The sequence below is a fragment of the Sus scrofa genome, chromosome 13, assembly GCF_054392235.1.
Source record: "Sus scrofa isolate SSC_HxYL_T2T_F1_AM1 chromosome 13, Sscrofa_HxYL_maternal_Yorkshire_Landrace_v2.0, whole genome shotgun sequence".
In the NCBI taxonomy this organism is placed as follows: domain Eukaryota; kingdom Metazoa; phylum Chordata; class Mammalia; order Artiodactyla; family Suidae; genus Sus; species Sus scrofa.
Genome location: NC_139395.1, coordinates 160,655,578 through 160,678,603, shown reverse-complemented (window position 1 = coordinate 160,678,603; position 23,026 = coordinate 160,655,578). Strand labels below are relative to the sequence as shown.

Sequence of the window (23,026 nt, the reverse complement as noted above, 5' to 3'; positions counted from 1 at the left end):
TCAGAAGAAAGAGCGACTGTTCTGATCTATCATGTCACGAAGGCATATTAAATTTTTCGATTACCATAAAATAGTTTCTGAGAGCCTTTGGAGGGGCAGGAGCAGAAAGAATAAGTATATAGATAACTACTTTTAAAAATATGAAAGCATGAGTGAGTTTTTCAGATACACATGTAAATTTAAGGAAGAAAGGTTTGGGAGAAAGAAAAAAACAAAACAAGTGAATTGTCAATAATTAAGTATAAGACTTATAAAAAAATCAACATAAAATTACGAGGGTGGATCTTGGGAAAGAAGGACTCGGTCAGGGAAAGGATGTCTAAAGGGAGGGACTCACTTACCAAAGCCATAATCTGAATGAACGAAGCCTTCCTCGTGAAGATACCTGCTAAACACTAGAAATGTGTGAAGGGCACACACAAGGCACTTGTTCTCATGGAATTCACTTACAGCCTAGTAGGATGTCTGGTTCACTCTCTTCCTAAGGAAGAACTCCTTTTGATTCGGGAAAACTTCAGGATGTTGGGGCCTGACTGGGTGGAGTTAGAAACTGTCAGCTATATTCCCCTCACGAGGGACTCTCCATTAGAAGACGTTTTTATGATAGACAGCTGAGAATTAAAGCATAAAGGTCTCTTGAATGATTACTGTTTCCAAGGAAGTGAGCTACAGAACTTAGAACTTATATTTACAACAGGGGTCAGGTCTGAGCTTTTAAAATCTAATATTGTTTAGATACCTATTTGATTTTATCTTGTAAAGGTGGCCTTTAAGAGTAAGTTCTTTACAACACTATTTGCATATCCACTTCTGTTAAACATACATAATGCTTAACTTTCCTAATGGACTTTTTGGGGTCATATCAAAAAAATTCCTAATGCCAATGAGTAGGCAGAACATTTCTATAGCTCTTTTTTTTTTTTTTTTTTTTTTTTTTTGTCTTTTTGGTATTTCTTTGGGCCGCTTCCGCGGCATATGGAGGTTCCCAGGCTAGGGGTTGAATCGGAGCTGTAGCCGCTGGCCTACGCCAGAGCCACAGCAACGTGGGATCCGAGCCGCGTCTGCAACCTACACCACAGCTCACGGCAACGCTGCATCCTTAACCCACTGAGCAAGGGCAGGGACCGAACCCTCAACCTCATGGTTCCTAGTCGGATTCATTAACCACTGCGCCACAACGAGAACTCCTCTATAGCTCTTAAATGCCTGACTTTTAAACCTTTTTTGACTGCCATCTACAGTAAGAAAAAAGTGTTACACTATGACAATATAAGTTTATGTGTGTATGTGTATGAAACAAAGTTTCACCACGCAATACCTACCCTAACTACCAGAGATGCACTCTAATATTACTTTTCTAATTTATTTTAGGAGCAAATACACCTCATCTTGAGCTTGATTTTAGGATCCGTTAATGAGTTAAAACCCTTGGACTGAAAGACTATTCTAGAGTCACATAATTTAACCTATGTCCAAAGAACTGGATGAAACAACCAAGTAATGAGAGAGTAGTACTGACTGAAATAACAGAATTCAGGATAAATTCTAACAGCAATTCTGCCAACAGCATATTTCATTATATATAATTGCTTCTTTCTAATGCAATGAAGGATCCTCAATAAATACCTGACTAATGATTTTTATAAGAAAAGTATATCAGTAGTAATAAAAATTTATACATATATATTTATTTTGATGAGAAAAAGAAAATATCTGAGCTGAATAACCCTGAAATAAGAATAATACATCAGGTAGCAATGCAGGTAAGAAAAAATATCCCCAAACAGCAATGTCAAAATAGTGAAACAAACAAAAAAACCTATTGCATTTTACTCAAGAAAGTGGAAATTGTAAATTTCCACAGGCTAATTTGCAGCAACATGGATAACTAGAGATTATCATACTAAGTGAAGTAAGTCAGAAAGAGAAGGACAAATACCATATGATATCACTTACATATAGAATCTAAAGTATGGCACAAATGAACCTATCTACAAAACAGAACCAGAATCACAGATCTGGAGAACAGACTTGCGGTTGCCAAGGGGGAGTCGGGGAGGGAATGGGATGGACTGGGAGTTTGGGGTTAGTATATGCAAACTATTACATTTGGATTGGATAAGCAATGAAGTCCTACTGCATAGCACAGGGAACTATGTCTAATCTCTTGGGATATACCATGAGGGAGAATAATGTAAGAAAGGATAAGGTATACATACACACACACACACACACACACACACACACACACATATATGACTGGGTCATTTTGCTGTACAGTAGAAAATGGCACAACACTATAAATCAACTATACTTTAATAAAAAAATAAAAAATTTCCATAGGCTAGAAAATGTATGTTGCTCTGACTAATATAAAATCTGATTTACATCAATCTGTTTAGGAAGGAGGAGCATGAAATTTACCTGACATGTTAATTTCATGTTTTTACACCATAAACAGCCAAAAGCCACACTGGGGGGGTTTGCCTGTCAAGGAGAGAATTATCTGGATAGTATCAGAAGGCAAAGAGAAAAATATTTCTATAAATATAATAAAAAGACTAAACAGTAAAAAACTGGTAAAGAAATACAGTTCATTATTGTGCTTAGGGATCTCTCTATAACGATTATGCAGGGGATCTGAAGATGTACTTAAGATATCTATGTGTGTGGGAAGGGCAAGAATGCAAAAGCTAGGGATCCAGAGACAAGACTGATTCAACTCTTGCTCTCTTGTAGTTTGCTTCAGCACAGTGGCAATACTCCTGATAAGCCAATTTCTATACTTTTAAAATGATGATACTAAAAGATAAATATTTCTGAAAGTGAAAAATCCTTTACACTTCTTAAAACCTCAGTTAGATGTGATATACTTGGGCATGCTAACCCAAAGAAATGGTTCCATAGTTCCCAGACAATCATATAACGAAGGACAGAGTTCCTCTATGGAAAACATCCTGTCCCAGTATATTTCCAAGCTGAAATCAGGGAGTTTCTGGCAAGAGTATAGAAATTAATGATTATAATTATATAACTGCATGCCAAGAAAGGCTTTCTCCAATGAACTAAGAGTACAAATATAATAGGTTTAGGTAGGGACTTAAACATGAACCAGGCTGCTTAGAATCAACACCACAAATGATACTTAGTCACTGATGCTCATTCTAAAACACAGCAGTCAGAAGAACACTAACTACATATGGGATGCTGGGCAAGCAAGCAAATGTTTCTAAGATTCTTCCTCAAAAATGGTGTCACTCAAACAACAACAAAACAAGCCCTACACTACCTATCCTATAGGATTTTGTTTTTAAAGATGTAATTACATTTTTAAAAGAACCTGAAAATACAGAACGAATTCACTTGTAAGGTAATAACACTATCTTAGGATAAGACTGCTAGATATCAAAAGTATCTTAAAGCTTTTAAAAGGAATGAGAAATGATAAATAGCCATATACTAGTGATCTGATTGGGTGCTGCAATCTAATGCAGAACATAAAAATAGCAATGATGCAAACAGCTGCATTTGGGATGAGCAGGTTCAGCAGGAATAGGAACAAATGAGCTAATACATTCAATAATGTACCAGGTAGCCCCCAGGGAAAAGGTGGAAGATAACACAATTCTGCTTTAAATGGTTTTAAAGTGACAGGTGGCCCCAAGGAAAAGGTGGAAGATAACACAATTTTCCTTTAAATAGTTTTAAAGCGAGCTGGCCAATACAAGTCTGGTCCTCCCACTTCTGTGGCAGACAAAAAGGAGCTTTACCAGCTTCATATGCCATGCAATTTCTAGTCTCTCACCAGGATACCCAGGTGAGCATGGAGGGAAGGGCAGTAGAACATGATTAACAGAGGTTCTCCACAATGACTGCCCCACAGCAGGCTGAAGTCAGGAATGCCAGGAATGGGGAATATCTTCAATTCAGCCTCCCCACCTCGAGGCAGGTTCACCCCAGCCTGTTCCCACACAGGCTACATATGTGCTGGTTTACCAGTTTTTCTCCAAACTGAAAAATGCTCTCTTCTACTTAGCCACGATCTGCCTCTCTCAGAAGATGGGACCCAAGAGTTCCTATTTTTAAAGAGCTGCTTGGGGGACTGTAATGCATGACAGCCAAGTCTATGTCACTCATAAGTTTTTATCTTATTGTGCCTTCTGTTGCAATTATTTTTAGTATTTGGGTACAATTTTTAACTTAGATTAAAAATTCCTTAGATTAAAAACTAAGATTAAATCTCTCCACTTAGAATAAAAACTCCTGGAAGGCAAGAATGTTTAATACTTTTTTTAAGTTCCCCTCTCAGTACTTATAAGCATCAGTAAAGCTGGCTGACTGAATGAATGTATACTATCAAACAGAATAAATGAATGAGTTAGTGAGTGAATGCCATGGTTTGAGGGATGTCAAAGGGCTAGTTTTTCCACTGGCCTGCTACCATACCCTCAAATCCCCATCACTTGCATTTTGGGCACTGTTTCCAGACAATGCCTATTAAAATGTAAGTTTTCTGGGAGGAATAACATTAATTGACAATGACAGAGACAGACTGTGAGGGGAAAGAGAAAACCATGTTCCAGGAAAGGTCCAAAGCACTGGTTCATGAGAGGGCAGGACTGAAGGTATTGTAGAGGTTAATACAAGAAGGACAGAGATGCTTCTCAGGCGAGAGCTGAGAAATCCCAGGAAGTAGGTTCAGGGAGGGCAGGTGGAGGATGTTGAAAACAAACCCGCTTCTATCCAATTTGTCTAGGGCTGGCAGTAAATTGAGGGAAGAAAGGAGAGAGGTGGAATGGAATATCCAGAGCCAACTTTCAAAAGTGAATATGCTAAAGAAATTAAAAACACAGTTCAAATTCCATTACCACTCTGTCCAAGGGTCTAAATTAGTGTGTGTACCAGAATTTTGGTGGATTACCTGAGTGAATGAATCCTTAGAGTCTGGGAATATCTGTTAATGTTGCAACTGTATTACAATATTATACTGACATTTTAAATTTTTTTATCTTTTAAAATTTACATCATTGCAGTATAGTTGATTTACAATGTGTTCATTTCTGTTGTTCTGCAAAGTGATTCAGTTAAATGTGTATGTACATATATACACACATACATATTCTTTTTATAGTCTTTTTCATTATGGTTTATTATAGGATATTGAATATAGTTAGTTTCCTGTGCCATACATACAGTAGGACCTTGCTGTTTATCCATTCCATATGTAATAGTTTAGCAACCATTACCATAATTACTTTTAAAAGAAAATCTCTATCAGAGAAAACAAGAGTGCATTTTTTTTTTTTTTTTTTTTGAAGAACTACATGAATGGGCCCCTGGAGTAGAGGTGAGACTCCAGGCATAGGCTCAGTAAGAAAAGATGGTGTCTAAAGAACAAATGAGAAGAGAGAAAGTAGGAAGAACAAAAAGGAGAGAAGGTAAAGAAAGAATCCCCAAAGGCTGAGCCCTCATGCAGGACAGGCCAGTAAGAGGAAGGCCCAGCCGGTAAAAAATAAGTGTGGATGCAAAAGCTGGAGGATAAGGAAGGTCAGAGCAAACATCTGAGAAACAGACATGGCAACTGCTTTCTATATCCAGGGAAATGGGCCAAAGAACCCCCTATATCTTGTCAATCTGGGAAGAGTTTAGTTTCTACAATGAGTAACATATTTACAATAAATGCTGTTTATTCCTTGATCTTACTATTTAGTGGGGGGGAAATGCTTGAAAATGTTACTGCAGAAGAGGAAGCAACTGAGCTCTTCATTCACCAACTGAATCACCTATTATTCAACAAATACGTATTCGGTGTCTACAGAGGAACTGGGAGAAACTCTGATGAGAACCGTAAAGAGGGTCCTGGCTTTCCTGACAGCTTGAATCCCCCTGACATGTCTTGGTGTCTGCATGTAGTAGGTAGCTACCTTTGAGCTTTTTTCTCCACCTCTAACACTGCAACCTTCCTTGAACAAAATCACCCAACAATTTCCTAAAACAATTTATAGAACAAAGAGCAACATACAGTGAGCCAGAGTTGTAGGAAAGCAGCATGAAGGACAATTTGTATCTAAATAGCTCCTTTCTTCTCATATGTTTCTAGTATGACTTGTTATTTGTTAATTACTGCTCTGTAACAGTTTTACATCTGTAACCATCTAAAGTCAACTGCAATATAACTGGAAAACATGACTTTCTTAGGGAACCATTACTCAGATGCTAATAACTACAAGCAGTATGGTAGAGGAAAAAGCATCTGACGCAGAATCAAAACGATCAGGCCTAGACTTGCTGCTACCAACTTTATGACCTTGAGAGAGTTGTTTACCCTTTCTGTGTCTTACTTTTATCAACTGTACAATGAGGGGCTGGATCAGATGCCTCCTTGAGGTGCTTTCCTGACCTAAGAATTTTTTGCTCTACAGTTTTATAGTAAAAAAAAAAAATTTTAAGTTCAATATTTTCTGACAGTAAAAAAAAAAAAAAAAAGTAGCACCCATTCTGAGCATTTAAAAATAGACACCTGAAAACAATTCACAGATAAGAAGTTCTGAGGGGATCTTTAAAAAAAAATTGGCACTTAATGCTGTTATGAAATCCCCACTTAGTGCTTTTATATTAAAAAAAACAGTTTAATTGGAATGGAATCTCAAGTTCTTCAGATTTTTCTTCTACAAATTTCTTCTGGCACATAAATTTCACAGACCACTTTTAACTGTAACATCTCCATTTCCATTCTCTTTATGCCCTCACTCATGATGCTTCCCTTTTCCAACACCTCCAATTTCCCTTCTTTATCCAACACATGCAGCTTGCAGTAAGCTACCATCCCAACTCCTTAGATCAATCAGTAGGTCCTGAGAATTCAGAAACAAATTGTAAAAGAACATTTTTTTTTCCACTGAAGATTTCCCCCAGCATACTATAGGAAAAGAAAATTGTCTATATCACCCTTCTGCCTAAAAACCTTCAGGTATTCACACTTACCAAAGAATGCCTAAACTCCTTGTCCTAGCACTGAATACCTTTCGCATGGACTTGACCATCACATGCTTGATGATTTCCAAACACATTTCATGCTTTCACCTCATCTCCCCATCTCTAACTAGGAACATGCTACTTGCGGTGCAGAGCCCAGCTCAAGACTCATCTTGTAAAGCCTTTCCTGGCACTCTGTAAGCGCCTCCTCAGGTACTTCCCTCTACTAAGTTCTGAGCACAGCAGGAGATGCATTATGAAGTTTGTAATGCTAAACCATACCTCTACAGTTTCTAGATCTTGTTTCCCCACAGAACTGAGTTCTCTGAGGACAAGGCATCAGGCTCCTATGTATCCTCCCTAGGATCTGAGGCCGTCACAGGGATGCACAACTCCCTTCTACATGACAATTGCTTCACATACCATTCATTCACTTTTTCTCACAGAATTAATAACAGAGCTGCTGGAAGAGAAGTGATTAGAACATGAATTACTCCCCTTCTCCTCCCCACCCACCCCCCACCTCCTAGAAACAAATGGTTCCTTCTACATCTATGACTTTGGTTCAAGAATGCAAAGTTGGGAGTTCCTGCCATGGCTCAGCAGTAACAAACACGACTAGTATCCATGAGGACATGGGTTCGATCCTCAGCCTCGCTCAGTGGGTTAAGCGGTGTAGGCGGGCAGCTACAGCTCCAATTCAACCCCTAGCCTGGCAACTTCCATATGCCTCGGGTGTGGCCCTGACAAAAAAAAAAAAAAAAAAAAGCAAAGTTGAACCTGAAAGTGAAAAGGAGAAAATGTATTTAATTTTAAGATGATAGAACAAAGAAGTTTTATTTGAAGACAAAGTCTGTGTCATTCACAAGCATAAGAGAGAACTGATATAAAGGTGTTAAAAACCTCTAAATAAGGTGTAGAACTAAAGATGGTGAAGTGGGAGAAATCCCTGTTGCCAGGTCTGCCTTCCCAGATGGATATTCCCTGAGTCCCTAATTAACATTCTATGTGCAGACAGTGATTTCTATCAATGAGAATTACTGGCACATAAGCCAAATTCTATCTTCTAAATTTTAAGATGGTCCAGCATGCAATCTATTACATCAAAGGACAAGGGGAAAAGCATACATGCTTCCTTTAAAAAAGGAAAGCATATACACTGGCACATTTTGAGCAAATAATTTTGTTTGGCTTACAATTTTCAGTTAAATTTTTCTAGTTTGGGAGGTAACAGAAAAACCATGATTATCATATCTTATAAGTGGGTGAGATGATTCCAATGAACAGTGTTTTTTGCATTTATATCTAGAGTCTTCAGGAGGAAAGACATTCTAGATAAACATACTAGAAGAATTTTCATGGTATAAATAATAGTACCTGTTTTCTTCCCTAAGGTCATTTTCCATGGCTTGAGTCTCCCGCCCCAACTTCTGGGATCTTGTGTAGTCTCTCCACGCCCTCAGGACCTTCAGCTGAACCTTCCAGTCAGACAGGGTCCCAGCTTTTCCCAGCTTAATCCTATGATCAAGAATCAGCTTGTGCCAGGCAGAGAAATACCGTTTTTGACACTGCAATGGAAATATTTGGGAAATCAGCACTAGAGTTTCTAATGTCTACTACTGAGAACACTCTTCGGATTTCCCCCTCACATTTTTTTTTCCCAACAAATCTAGATGGGAGGGATTGTCTTGATGGGAGGGAAACAGACAAAGCACAACTGCTTTATGCTAATAATGACAAGAAGCATTCAAGTCATGCAACCAAGGCATTCTCAGCCTCATGACTTCAACTAAAATATCTAATTCCAGTTCTATGCGGAGCTAGAGTAACTATCAGATCTAAGATCTAAGTTAAGGGGGTCGTTTGAGTTTTGAAAGGCCTACTTCCAATAGATCTCACATGCCAGGCTGTCTTGGAGTTTAAAATACCAATCATTTAATTCATTCCTGCTATGAGCACCATTGACATCATGCACAAACGAACATGGGAGAACTCCTAGGATGGAATGGGGTCTCTGGTCCTGGGAACAAGACAACTAACAACAGCTTCAGCTGGGCTACCCCCGACACGTGAGGGCTTTGGTGAGCACTCCTTGAGAATCTACACTCGGGCTGCTTGTGATCTTCCACTGTATGCATTTGACAACAAATCTGACTAGGTCTACGGACCCTAATATGTCCCCAGAGAAGTACTTGTGGTCCTAGCCTAAGAAAATCTGAAATTTAGGCCTTGCCTATATCTTCTATCTTCACAGCAAACTTTATGTTCCGACTACATCAAATTACTTTCAGCTCTTGGCCTTACAACAACCATACTGTTTCATACTTCCATACCTATGGTCATACTCATCTCTCTTTTTCTGGTCTCTCTCTGCCTGCCTACTTCAGAAGTCACCTCTCTCAGGAAGCCATCTTATTACCACTCTCCCCAAAAGTTAGTGCCCTTTCACTGTGTTCCCAGAGCAACCTATATTTTCTTTAGTCAAAAGAGTCATCAGACTATATTACCTGTTTACTAGTTTCCACAAGCCTGTGAGCCTCCAGAAGGCAGGACTGACAGATCACAGAGAGTGGCACTGTATGGGCATGGGAAGTGCTAAAACAGAAAGTACCTCACAGGAAATGACTCCACAGGAGGTACAGGAGCTGTCTGCTGACCAACTTCAAGAACTTGGTAGTCACACCAGGGTCAGCCCTATTTCTTGCTTCTTTCCCTTTAAAAACACTTATCTTTCACCATTTCAACATTTAGTAAGCACCCACCATTGTGTCTGAATTTGGGAACTGTGAACCAAATTGTTTGGGATATAGTTTCTACTTTTGAGAGGTTATAGGGAGAGAGAATATATAAATTAAAAGACCAATAACATAGGGAGCAGATGCTAAAATTCTTAGAAATAGCCAATTTGGCCTGAAATATTTTCTAAAAAAAAACCAATTATATTCTCATGTAGACAAACCACACAATGTTTTTCATGATAATTTTCCGTTATGAGAAACCACTACAGTCTTTAAAAAGCCCTTATTCCCTTTCCATTAGGTCAAATGAAGGTACATTTTCTAGACCTTTACTAAGGTAAGATCTAAGGATCCCACAGAAGGAAAGAAGGGATGGAGAGAGCCAGAGAAAAGGAAGGGAGAAGTGGATGAAGGGAAATTTGCTGAATGTTAAGATTTGCCTTCAGTCATAACAATAAAAAACACCCAGCTATTTGGCTAAGGGGCTATGCTTTTTGCATTATTATTTGCTTGTCTATCTCACAAAATACGGCATGAAAAAAGAAGCATGTACATGTTTCTTTTGTATACTACAGTCAAAAAAATATATTTACCAGATTCACTTAAGAGATTCTCCTTAAACGACTCGATGAAATAGTCTATGTATAGCTAGCTATCTCTAATTTTAACTCCTGGATTATTTCTCATGATGAAGTGGTACAAACATAATTCACCTTGACAATAACAGCACTATTAATAGTGTCCTTCTTGGATTTCCACATTCTTTTCTCTGTAAAGTTCACAGCACCTCACATGTACTATTTTATTAATTTATAGACCATCACTACAAAATAGACTGCAGATACTATTATGATTTACCTTACCAAGCTAAATTTCAAACAGAGAAGGGTTAATGACTAAATTCGCCAAGTGAAGAGTTAATAGTATACCTAAGGCTAAAACTGAAACATTCTGGCACCCCAATAACCCTAATCTACTAGGCAAAAAGTCTTTTTTAAAGAGGAAGAACAAAGGGAGTTCCCGTAGTGGCACAGCAGAAATGAATCTGACTAGGAACCATGAGGCTGCGGGTTCGATCCCTGGCCTCAATCAGTGGGTTAAGGATCTAGCATTGCCATGAGCTGTGGTGTAGGTGGCAGACAGGGCTAAGATGTGGCGTTACTGTGGCTGTGGCATAGGCTAGCAACTGTAGCTCTGATTGGACCCCTAGCCTGGGAACCTTCATATGCTGCAGGTGTGGCCCTAAAAAACAATAAATAAATAAAGAGGAAGAGCAAATCATTTGCTTCTTTTATACTGAAAAAGAAAGAACTTGATACATAACTTACTACAGTAGAAAAGCACTGCTGAAAAATATCTGTACTCAAGAAGGGGAAAATTTGAGTTTATAAATGCCACAGTCAATATATGTTTCTTTAAAAATATTTACATTTCGACTCTGAGAGCAAATTGATCAGTTCTGAAGCTCTGTAATTCAGTTTCACTATACAGAAGTTTAGAGCAGCAAAGTGATATACTCCAACTGCTTTCTTGAAATCTACTTGCCATTGGGTTTTTTTCCTTGTCTACTCAAAAAAGCAATTCCATTATTTATGCAATGCTTTTGGAAGAAAATATTTGGGAAAGGCAAACAGTCTCAGCCCCATCTTTTCTGACTGTGAAGGGACCAAAGTGGCACCTTCCACAGTCCTGATCCAGTCACGCTTCCTCTTACCCTCCCCCATGCACAGTAGCCCTAGCAAGCAGGCCTGCTTCTCCTTTTCAGGTCTACACTCTGAAGGGCAATGCTCTATCCCTTTGCTTTTTGAAACAAGAACTATCATTTAAAACCACAACTAGTTGGAAGAGGAATACATTCTGTTTAAGCCAGAGAACTTAATGTTTTAACTAGACAGACCTCCCTCCGTTGCTTACCTGATTCATCTCTTTCTGGACAATGTTTTCATTTATGATAGATTCTCAAATATAGTCATGTATGCTTTTACTAACTTCTACCATCTCTTTATTATAGTTTGGTGATAATTAAGGCTTGTTACGGGTATATAAAATACCGAAAATCACTGTGGGAAAAACTGCTCCTAAGTACAGATCTATAATAATTTTTAAAACAAAATACTACAAAGGGAAATTTAGAAAGTTTTTAAGTGAAATACTTTTCTCCTTTCAAAATCTTGCACAAGACATCATTTGGTCATTAAGGATTCCACTCAAGGGAAGAAATGACAGCTCACCCTGCTAAATTTATTACCTGCACTGGAGTTGCCCTCGTTTTGTTGGCAAGAAAAGCTCTTCCCTGAAGTGTAATCACACTGCTGTCACTGGAAATGATTGACATTCGGTAGAACAGCAATTTGCTATCTAATCTTCATTGTAATTCTAACCCTGTCACTAGAGATGCTTGTTCTGATTAATGAAGTGGGTAACTCATCAGAATTCCTCAGCTATTTCCCTTTTGTCAGAAAGCTCAGTGATAATTGCATCAAAATTCTCAGTCATGGAAAAATAAACAATGAATTGTAAAGAGGACAAAAATGTCAATAAGTTTACAATTTATTTTTGCCCAATGGAACTAACTGTGGTTCAACTAGTGGTCTAGGGGAGCTGGCCAAGGTCCAAATATTAGAGATAAAGCTATACCGCCCCGCCCAGGGCCTCGGCTGACTCCTTGCTGCTCCAAGGCCAAAAGGATGAGATGCCCTAATACTACACGTGAAAGCAATCCTCCACTTCTTTTTTTCTTTCCAGAGACAATTAGAGCTAGACAGATACCTAGACTAGACCTAGGCTAGAAGACCCTAGAGATGCTAAGAAGAGCCTGGAAGATGGAGAGGAGGATCTTTTAACATAACAAAATGCTCTTCCCCAGGAAAGAGCAGCACTGAAAAGTGGTCCCCTATAGCCCATCCTACTCCTGATTTTCATAATTTTGCCCCAAAGAGGAAGTTACTGAGCTATACAGTTACCCCAACTATATACACATCTACAAGTACATAAATACATTGGGGAAAATTCATTCAGTTTTCAGCACACAGTGCTAAGACCTGGACTTGCTGTTGGGTTCCATGGAAAAGCCCTGAGACCTAAACTTTGACAACCACTGCTGTGTGAAATGCTCACATTGGCTACAGACAAAAAGCATATCCGTTATATACGGAAAGCTGTAATGCTAATTTTACCTCTGTATTTAATCCCCCCTCTCCCCTGCTTTCTTTGTCTTTTTAGGGCCACACCTGAGGCATATGGAGGTTCCCAGGCTAGGGGTTGAATCAGAGCTGTAGCTGCTGGCCATGAGATCTGAGCCATGTCTGCAACCTACACCGCAGCTCAGGGCAACACCAGATCGTTACTCCACTGAGCGAGGCCAGGGATTGAACCTGCATCCTGGTAGATATTAGTCAGATTCGTTTCCACTGAGTCACAATGGGAACCCCTCCCCTTCATTTTCTTAAACTTAAAAACCCCCACTTTATTACACAGACTTAACAAACACACCCAAAAGTAGAAGAATGAACTCCTCACTCAGCTTCAGAAATTATCAGCATTTCATTCTTCCTCCAGTCACTTTTCCTTCCTGGATTATTTAAAAATAAATTCCAGACAGCAGACATTGTACCATTTCACCCATAAATGCATCAATATGTACTGCTAACAAAAGGACGTCCTATAAATTCTTCTTAATTCTGCTAAGAAGTTTTAATCAATAAGTTTGCTGTAGTTATCTAATTCTGTTTCACTGAAGAAGTAGCAGGATTTTGGAAAGGAACTGCTTAGCCTCACCATATTATATTCTTAACTAATAAAATGCTTGGGGATTTTTAAAAGAATGACCACAATACCCCCTATAACTTGACAACCTGACTCTCCACTAAGATAGGGCTCCTTTCCCGAAGAAGCCTGGACCAGTTATCCAGACGTCAAGTCTTTAGGGAAGGCAGACTTACCTGTTCTCCCCGCCCCTGCCATGTCAAATAGAGCTTACCTCAGAATATATTACACAAATGCTGGATTTACCTCTAGGGTAGTCTGACAGTAAGACAATGATGTGATGTCATTTGTTCCTCACCCACATGGTTCTTAAGATCCTTATAGGAGTTCCCGTCGTGGCGCAGTGGTTAACGAATCCGACTAAGAACCATGAGGTTGCGGGTTCGGTCCCTGCCCCTGCTCAGTGGGTTAACGATCCGGCGTTGCCGTGAGCTGTGGTGTAGGTTGCAGACGCGGCTCAGATCCCACGTTGCTGTGGCTCTGGCGTAGGCCGGTGGCTACAGCTCCGATTCAACCCCTAGCCTGGGAACCTCCATATGCCGCGGGAGCGGCCCAAGAAATAGCAACAACAACAACAACAACAACAAAAGACAAAAAAAAAAAAAAAAAAAGATCCTTATAAATATTTACCTAATGTTTAGTGTTTAGGGGAAAAGACACTCTGTACAATTTTAGAAAAAGGGTTTCATTTATGCCGAAAGCTCTTTTCTTAATTTTTTAAAAGCAGAATTTAATCACTACTTTTTCCAAAAAAAAAACCCCAAAAAATCATATACTTTTGAACTGGAACCTCTGGGATCAAAATAGTATTTTGAAAAACAAAACACTGTTGCAATGTTTTGGTAAACTGGCTCTCACTATCCCTTCTGTGAGAGTGGAAAACCTGGGTTACTCACAGGGTGAGGGTAAGGAGGAGTATAATAACAAACTAGGAGTTCCCTTGTGGCTCAGTGGGTTATGGATCTGGCGTTGTCATTGCTGTGGTTCGGGTCACTGTTATGGCACAGGTTCACTCCCTGCCTGGGAACTTTTTGGCAGGTGCAGCCAAAAAGAAAAAGAAAAATAGCAAACTAAACAAACAACTTCCTGACCAACACCAACAAAATTTTACTTGGAAATTTTCCATAGAAAGGCTATATTAAGTAAAACATAATAATGTTTCAAACAACTCCTAAAATGCACACCACATATTGTCCTTGGCAGTAAGTGCAGAAGGGAGAGTTACATAAATCCTGATATTCTTTACGTGTGTGCTCAATAATTCTCTTACTCTGCAGTTTTATTTGCAAAGAGGCTTTTCCTTCATTTCCTTCCCTAAACATAAGACAACACGGCTGCTATGTTTCAGTTCAGAAATGGTTTTTCTTCAGTGGTATGTAGGCAGTTCGGATAAAACTAAGATCTTTGCTGTATAAATGAGGTTCAGTTTTCATTACTTTGTAAGAAAAAAATGCAGGCTTCTTTTCCACATATTTCCACATTCCCTCAGTTTAGTTTGGGGCAGCCTTTTGGAAGGCACTGTGCCACAAGCATAATATCGATAGTGCTTTTTTTGGGTCATTATTATCTCATCATCTAACAGAGATACCTAACGAAAGAGACAAACCAAAACCTTCCCATAGAATTAAGACATGGGTTAGTGTCAATCCATCTTTCATTGTTTTCTTCAACTTTCAAAAGCAGGAAAAATCATAGATCTTCTTATCTGAAGAAAACATAAAATGTATTTCAGAATTAAGAAGGCTACTTTCCAAAGAGTGTAAGAATTTCATAGTTAATCCCTTGTTGTTTCCACTAATTAGCACGGACATGTGGCTTGCTGAATCTCCCCAAGAGATTTCATTGCAAAATCAAAGAGAAAGTAGGATGGAAGTAGAAAGTTTCTATATAAAAACAAATGTTTTGGATAAAATAAAAAGAACCGGCATTGAAATGAGTGGGAAAGATGCATTAAGAGTGCTGAACCTGAACTTGTGTTTTGATAAAGAGAGACTGCTATGTTTCTCTCAGAAAATCTCCTGTTAAATAATGTGGCCCAAATGTGATGTTAAATTGTTTGGGGGGAACAAACAGAATCCAGAGTCAAGCACAAAGAATACAAGGGACTAAAAAAGCCTGAATTAGAGCAACCCTTAGAAGCAGATTCTTTAAAGTCTTCCTGCAAATTATACAGGCTGTTGTTGGGTTTGTGCCAGTAAACCATTCTGAGGGTGCTGACAAGCGTTTCCTGTACTCACTGAAAGCCAGGTAGGCATTTTCCCCCCTTTTATCCTGTGGTCATATTTAGGCTGCTGAGTATCTAAGTTTCATTACCCAAGGGCAGCTTCAGGCTCCCTCAGAACCAGGCTAGGAATGTGGACTGGGACCAAAATAATGAGCCCAGAGGGCCTGCTACTCTGGTGGAATTTACCAGAGGACATCCTGTCTCCAGCCAAGTCTACATAAAAGCCTGAGGAGTCTGGTAGGTGGATTATTCCCTATGTCTCAGTTATACCCACATGCTGAAGAAATCTAAATTAGAGGTTCACTAACAATAACACACATGAGTAACATAATCACACTGAAGAAGAAGGGGAAGAAAAGAACCAACCTAAGTAACTTTGGAAAACAAGTTTGACTGAATAAGGCTAAAAACAAAAACAAATGGACAAATATTACACTGAACTTAGTAAATCTGTTTTCAAAGCAGTATAGGTTACCAATCCTGAAACTACTTTTAGAATGTACTAGGACTAAAAAAATAAGTAAATATTTTTTAGATAATAAGCTCCAGGTTTCTGACTATCAGAAAGAAGTTATAAACAAGCAAGGGGGAAAGGCTAAATTAAAAACTGAGGTTGAAGTTACCATTATGAACTCACAATTATTTTAATATATATACAGCTAGATACAGAAACAAGTTACAAATAAGGAAGGGGAAAGGACAGCATGACCCCTGTGTTGTAGCCCTGGAATTGGATGTGTCAGTATGAACTCATGGATTTTAATGTGTGTACAGCTAGACAAAGAAATAAATATAATGTGTATTATGTGTAGATTACTATATGTACATCTATTTCTCAGCTCTGTCTGCTGAGAGGGCCCAGATACAATGACACCCCAGCATAGCTAGTACCCAGACTGTGGTTTCTAAATTATTCTTCAATAAAAGGAAGCAGGGTACCATGTAGAAGTGGTTGATTCTAGAGCTGGGTCAGGGAAAATACAAGATGAGCCTGGAACAGCTTGTGCTGCCAAAAAGAAAGGAAATGCCTCCCAAAAATGATTTTCAAAGGTAAAAGGAGTCAACCTGAAAGATTCCCCAATGGTCAAGGTTAGAACAATTTGAGTAACAAAGTAAACAATAATATTAAAGTATAACTCATAGGATAAATATCTATAAGCCCATACTAATAAAAATAAACAACTAAGTGAATAAATAAATATATGAAGGAGAAGGGTCAGTTTTTCCTTCTATAAAAATTTCAATAAATGGAGACAAGATGAGGGAAATAAAAAATCATCATTAGTCAGATACCACAGTAATTATTGTTATAGGAAAGATTCACCAATGGATGCTAAAATTAATAAGTGAAAGTTTAAGGATAAACAGGATATTTGCATAGTTTCACAATACTTCCTCTAAGATATTTATGAATTACAAAGGGAAAAGCACTAATTTTACCATTCACAGTGAAGAAACCTAGCAGACACAATCTTAAGTGATGGAGGGTAACATCAGTAGTAATAAGACACATTAACATTATGTACCCCTGATATGATACACTGAGAGGGGCACAGCATCACTTCTTGTGGTATTCTTACCAATAATAATCTCCAGTGAAGCAGAAGGGAACACTGGAAAGCCCAAATTGAGAGACATTCTACAAAATACCTGACCAGTATTCTTCAAAAATGTCAAGGTCATAAAAGACAAAGGAAGATTGAGGACTGGCCCTGTCAGAGAACTAGAGAAGACTAAAGAGATATGACAAGCAAATGTAGGATGAAATTATGGATAAAGTCCTGAAACAGAAAAAGGACCTTTAGTGGAAAAACAGGTGATACTCTAATAAAGTCTTTAGTCTTGTTAACTGTATTTAATGGCATTGTAGCAATGTTAATTTCCTATTTTGGGATAATTTTACTATGGTTATATGAGATGTTTAAACCGGAGAAAGCTGGGTGAAAGTATTCAAGAACTCCATTACTGTTTTTTGCAAATTTTCTATATGCCTAAAATTATTTCAAAACAAAGACTTAAAAATATAGGTTCAAATCAAGCAGAACTGTGTCGAGGTAATTTACTCATAGTCTCTTGTTTTAAAATATACCTGCTGGTCTTTTGAAGGCTGAGTAATCTGTGTTAGTAGGCCACTAATTTTGTCCAACTCTTTGTGTCTAAAATTCACACTTCCTAAAACTTATACCGTCGGACCTCTGTATCTGCAGGTTGTGGATTCAACAAACCATGGATGAAAAGTATTCAGGGGAAAAAAGTTTCCAGAAAGTTCCAAAAAGTAAAACCGGATTTGCCATGCTGGCAACTATTTACAGAGCATTTACAAAGCATTAGATATTGACCTGGAACAAATAGACTGCCAGGTATTATTCCAGCAAAGATGGGGTTATTTGGGATCAGCAAAGAATTGCAATCTGGGATCTGCAACCATGGTGAGCCACATGCAATTTCTTGCAAGAGAAGGGGAGGAGAACTCTAAACATAGAGGAAAAGGAAGTTGGGAGGGCTGTAGTAAAAAGAGTCCATGGCTTTTCATTGGCTGAGTCCTTGCCAGTAAAGAAGAGGAGTCTTACTTTCTGATGAACTCTGCTATTGTTGCAGGGCATGAGAGCTCCCCCTTCTGGTCTCTTGACTCTACTTAATTCAGGTTTCTGTTTATTAATTTTTTACATAGGAAATCTAGAGATGATTTAAGGTGTATGAGAGGATGAGTGTAGATTATGTGCAAATATTACACTATTTTATATAAGGGATTTAAGCATCCATAGATTTTAGTATCTGTGTGGGGTCCTAGAACCAGTCCCCCATGGATACGAAGGGACAACTATATTACTTTTTCCTGTACAGTGGATGTCAATAAAATTAAAAAATTAATCTTACAGGGAGCACATATCTTAACCATCTCTCGCTGGTTGGGTAACATATCATGGCACTTGTTCCTTACATCTTCTCGACATGGGCCCCTGAACACTCATTTCAAATCTGAACTGTTTGTTAATTTGTAGGACATGTTAACTCCATTCATCTCATGAAGGACACATCATTGAAGAGTCTTTGCCAATCCTTCCCCAAATGTGGATCCCAACTCTTAATATTTCCTCCTACCACACTTCCCTTTCTATTCCTAAAGCTGGAACTCTACCAAATTCTTGTTGTTTTATATTTGAATTTTTATGACTTCTTGCCTGTCAGTCCAAAATACTGCCATCAAACATGTCTAACTTTTTAAAATAATTGCTTTAACTATTTGTTTTCCTTACATCTTAGTTATCTATATCATATTCAAATTCCTGTTACTTATTTCCAGGGCCTTTGTAGTCTATCCTATGTTTATCCCTCAGTATCTTCCTGACATCGCTTTTTTTTTATTTGTTAAATCCATTTATACATTATACATTCATTCCATTAACTTTCACTGAATTTCATCAGTGCCTAAGGGCCTGGGTTGCATGTTGTAGGAAATATAAAATATACATATTTATTTTTTCTCATACAACCTTCTCATTTACAATTCTTTCAAGCAGTTCCTTTCACCTGAAACATCAGAAACCCCAAATGTATACTGTTATCAATTCCACTTCATTGAAAAAAATCTGTTTATGTAGCCTGAGGAGTATGCTCATTTGTCAATGAAAAATAAAAGTGGAACTAAAGAAAGGGAGAGTTGAATAAAATAAATGCAGACCATTAAAAGTAAAGGCACAAATATATCATTGTTTAGGATCTAAGCTACCAAAAAGCAAGTAACTTTCTGAATAATTCCTCTAAATAACCTAGAACACATAAGACTATCAAAGTGGAAGCTGAGCTTTCAAGAACTTCCAAAGGTGGGAGTTCCCATCGTGTCGCAGTGGTTAATGAACCCAACTAGAATCCATGAGGATGTGGGTTCAACCCCTGGCCTCAGAGGGTCAAGGATCCGGTGTTGCCATGAGCTATGGTGTAGGTCACAAGACATGGCTCAGATCTGGCATTGCTGTTGTGGCTGTGGTGTATGCGGGCAGCTGTAGCTCTGATTTGACCCATAGCCAAAAGTCTACATTAGTAGTTATATACTATTCTAAACAGGGTAATTTAGAAGACATCCCAGATCCCGATTCTCCAGAATCACACAGAGTATATAAGAATAGCCCGTGAACAAGGGATTGAAGCACTGACCTATTACTAGGCCAGATGGACAGCACAGAACAAATGATGTGAGCAATTTTGGTATTTGTGATGATACTCAGTTGGGCTTAGTATTATAATGTCCCACCTCTGAGAAAGCCTTTTGTCATTTATGCTACAGAACGCTGAACAGAGATATTACAATCCCTACCTCACAATCTTCCTTGAAAGTTTGGATTAATAACTTTTTAAGTTTCTTCTTTCTTTCTTTTGCGATGTTTTCTGCATCCAGAATATGAACACTCTGAAACACGCCTTTCTCTGGATTTTTTGGAGAATTTTCGTCTTGCTTTTTCTTCTCTCTATTAATAACAATTTAAAAATATATGTATAACAATATAGACTTGAAAATGAGTAATTAGAACTTGCCATAGTGAAATGAACACTAAACTTTCCATCAGAAGATATAGATTTTTAGATCTGGCTGTAAAACTACATAGTAGGTTTTTTTTTTTTTTTTTGAGCCTTAGTTTATCCATTTATAAAATAGTTAAATGAAATAAAATTGTTATAATGTACTCTGAAAAGTAGAAAGCCCTATAGGTATTTTAGTAAAGTATTTTTATTGAGTTTAACATTGAGTGATACCTTGATCAAAATTTGAGTTAACAACTGCTTGGTATTCTCCAATATAGACATTAGGTCTCTCTCTTACAAGGGGAGACAAAAAAAGATCTTCAGGTAAGAAAGGAATGAGATTCTTACCATAAGGCTTTTAGAAGGTTTCTAGGAAGAAAAATAATAAAAGGATCAAGTGTTGCTGAATAAGGAGAAAATGAATTTATACTAATTCTAAAATATCTGAAAAGAGAAAAAAATACAACTTAATAACGAAAAGGATTTCAGAGTAACGAGACTCTCTTAGTAACTCTATCTGTTTCTCCTTTCTGGTTCTCTCCTTCTCACCCACCTATCTTTTCTTTCTCATCCAGGTCATTCCTTTTACACTCACCAATCCAAGAAGCTCATAGCCGTTGCCTTCTCATTGGAGTGTATTAACCTACATAGGCATGCATAAGTGTATAAGGTATATATTTTATCATTGATTCAGTAAAGATAGCTTCTAGTCAGGAATCAGGATTCATGGGCTCTGGCCACAAACTAGCTATGAATACTCAGATAAGTCACCTAGTCTTTCCGAATTTTTTTTAATAGCTGTGGAAACTCAAATGGAGAGAGGGATGCCAGAAAAATCTATAGACATTCTTTCATTAATTTTCATATATTCTACAGGGGCACACAGTGTTATTAATGGTGATGTTAACCATCATATGCTAAGGGGACTTCTCCAATGTAAAGATGCTATTTTTCCTGTGTGACTAATAAATCTCTTAGAGAAGATACTTTGCAAACTATGCAATGAAGCAGATTTAGAATATCTTACAAATAAAGTAAAAAGCCCTACCAACAATAAAATTTTACCGACTCTTCCTACACTTGCTATGCCATCACAATGTTATTTATATTAGATGGTTATAGGCAGATCATAATGGGCATTTCGAGAAATACAGTTCTAATACCATGGATCTAATATTGAAAAATAATATTAAAAAATGTATCTTCTTGCCCACTCTCACCACTGCTCTTCAACATAGTTTTGGAAGTCCTAGCCACAGCAATTAGACAAACAAAAGAAATAAAAGGCATCCATATAGGAAGAGAAGAGATAAAATTGTCACTGTATGCAGATGACATGATGCTATACATAGAAAACCCTAAGGACTCAACTCCAAAACTACTTGAACTGATTAATAAATTCAGCAAAGTAGCAGGATATAAGATTAACATTCAGAAGTCAGTTGCATTTCTGTATACCAGAAATGAAATATTAGAAAAGGAATACAAAAATATGATACCTTTTAAAATTGCACCTCACAAAATCAAATACCTCAGAATACACCTGACCAAGGAGGTAAAGGACCTATATGCCGAGAACTATAAAACTTTAATCAAAGAAATCAAAGAAGATGTAAAGAAATGGAAAGATATTCCATGTTCCTGGACTGGGAAAATCAATATTGTAAAAATGGCCATACTACCCAAAGCAATATACAGATTCAATGCAATCCCTATCAAATTACCCAGGACATTTTTCACAGAACTAGAACAAACAATCCAAACATTTATATGGAACAACAAAAGACCCAGAATCGCCAAAGCAATGCTGAGAAACAAAAACCAAGCAGGAGGCATCACTCTCCCAGACTTCAAGAAATACTACAAAGCCATAGTCATCAAAACAGTGTGGTACTGGTATCAAAACAGACAGACAGACCAATGGAACAGAATAGAGAATCCGGAAATAAACCCTGACACCTATGGTCAATTAATCTTTGACAAGGGAGGCAAGAACATAAAATGGGAAAAAGAAAGTCTATTCAGCAAGCACTGCTGGGAAACCTGGACAGCTGCATGCACATCAGTGAAACTAGAACACACCCTCACACCATGCACAAAAATAAACTCCAAATGGCTGAAAGACTTAAATATACGACAGGACACCATCAAACTCCTAGAAGAAAACATAGGCAAAACACTCTCTGACATCAACATCATGAGTATTTTCTCAGGTCAGTCTCCCAAAGCAATAGAAATTAGAGCAAAAATAAACCCATGGGACCTCATCAAACTGAAAAGCTTTTGCACAGCAAAGGAAACCCAAAAGAAAACAAAAAGACAACTTACAGAATGGGAGAAAATAGTTTCAAATGATGCAACTGACAAGGGCTTAATCTCTAGAATATATAAACAACTTATACAACCCAACAGCAAAAAAACCAATCTATCAATGGAAAAATGGGCAAAAGACCTGAATAGACATTTCTCCAAAGAAGATATACAGATGGCCAACAAACACATGAAAAAATGCTCAACATCGCTGATTATAAGAGATATGCAAATCAAAACTACCATGAGATACCACCTCACACCAGTCAGAATGGCCATCATTAATAAATCCACAAATAACAAGTGCTGGAGGGGCTGTGGAGAAAAGGGAACCCTCCTGCACTGTTGGTGGGAATGTAAACTGGTACAGCCACTATGGAGAACAGTTTGGAGATTCCTTAGAAATCTATACATAGAACTTCCATATGACCCCGCAATCCCACTCTTGGGCATATATCCGGACAAAACTCTACTTAAAAGAGGCACGTGCACC

The 23,026-nt window shown here is 38.0% G+C and overlaps 2 protein-coding genes across 18 annotated transcripts in view; both read right to left on the bottom strand.

Annotated features, from left to right (window-relative positions):
• Positions 1-23,026, bottom strand: part of NAA50 (N-alpha-acetyltransferase 50, NatE catalytic subunit) — a 574,571-nt gene that overhangs the window by 294,164 nt on the left and 257,381 nt on the right. The window lies entirely within an intron of this gene.
• CCDC191 (coiled-coil domain containing 191) overlaps positions 1-23,026 on the bottom strand; it is a 101,091-nt gene that overhangs the window by 57,431 nt on the left and 20,634 nt on the right. For 16 of the 17 annotated variants that reach the window (XR_014824810.1, XR_014824809.1, XR_014824811.1 and 13 more), the window contains 2 exons: positions 20,018-20,168; positions 8,353-8,543 (listed from right to left, as the gene is read on the bottom strand). Coding sequence is in view for 14 of the 17 variants with exons in the window: in XM_021070332.2 (XP_020925991.2) it covers positions 8,353-8,543; positions 20,018-20,168 (342 nt within the window). In the remaining 3 variants the exon portion in view is untranslated. The remainder of the gene's footprint in view (positions 1-8,352; positions 8,544-20,017; positions 20,169-23,026) is intronic. The other variant, XM_084991197.1, reaches the window with a different exon arrangement.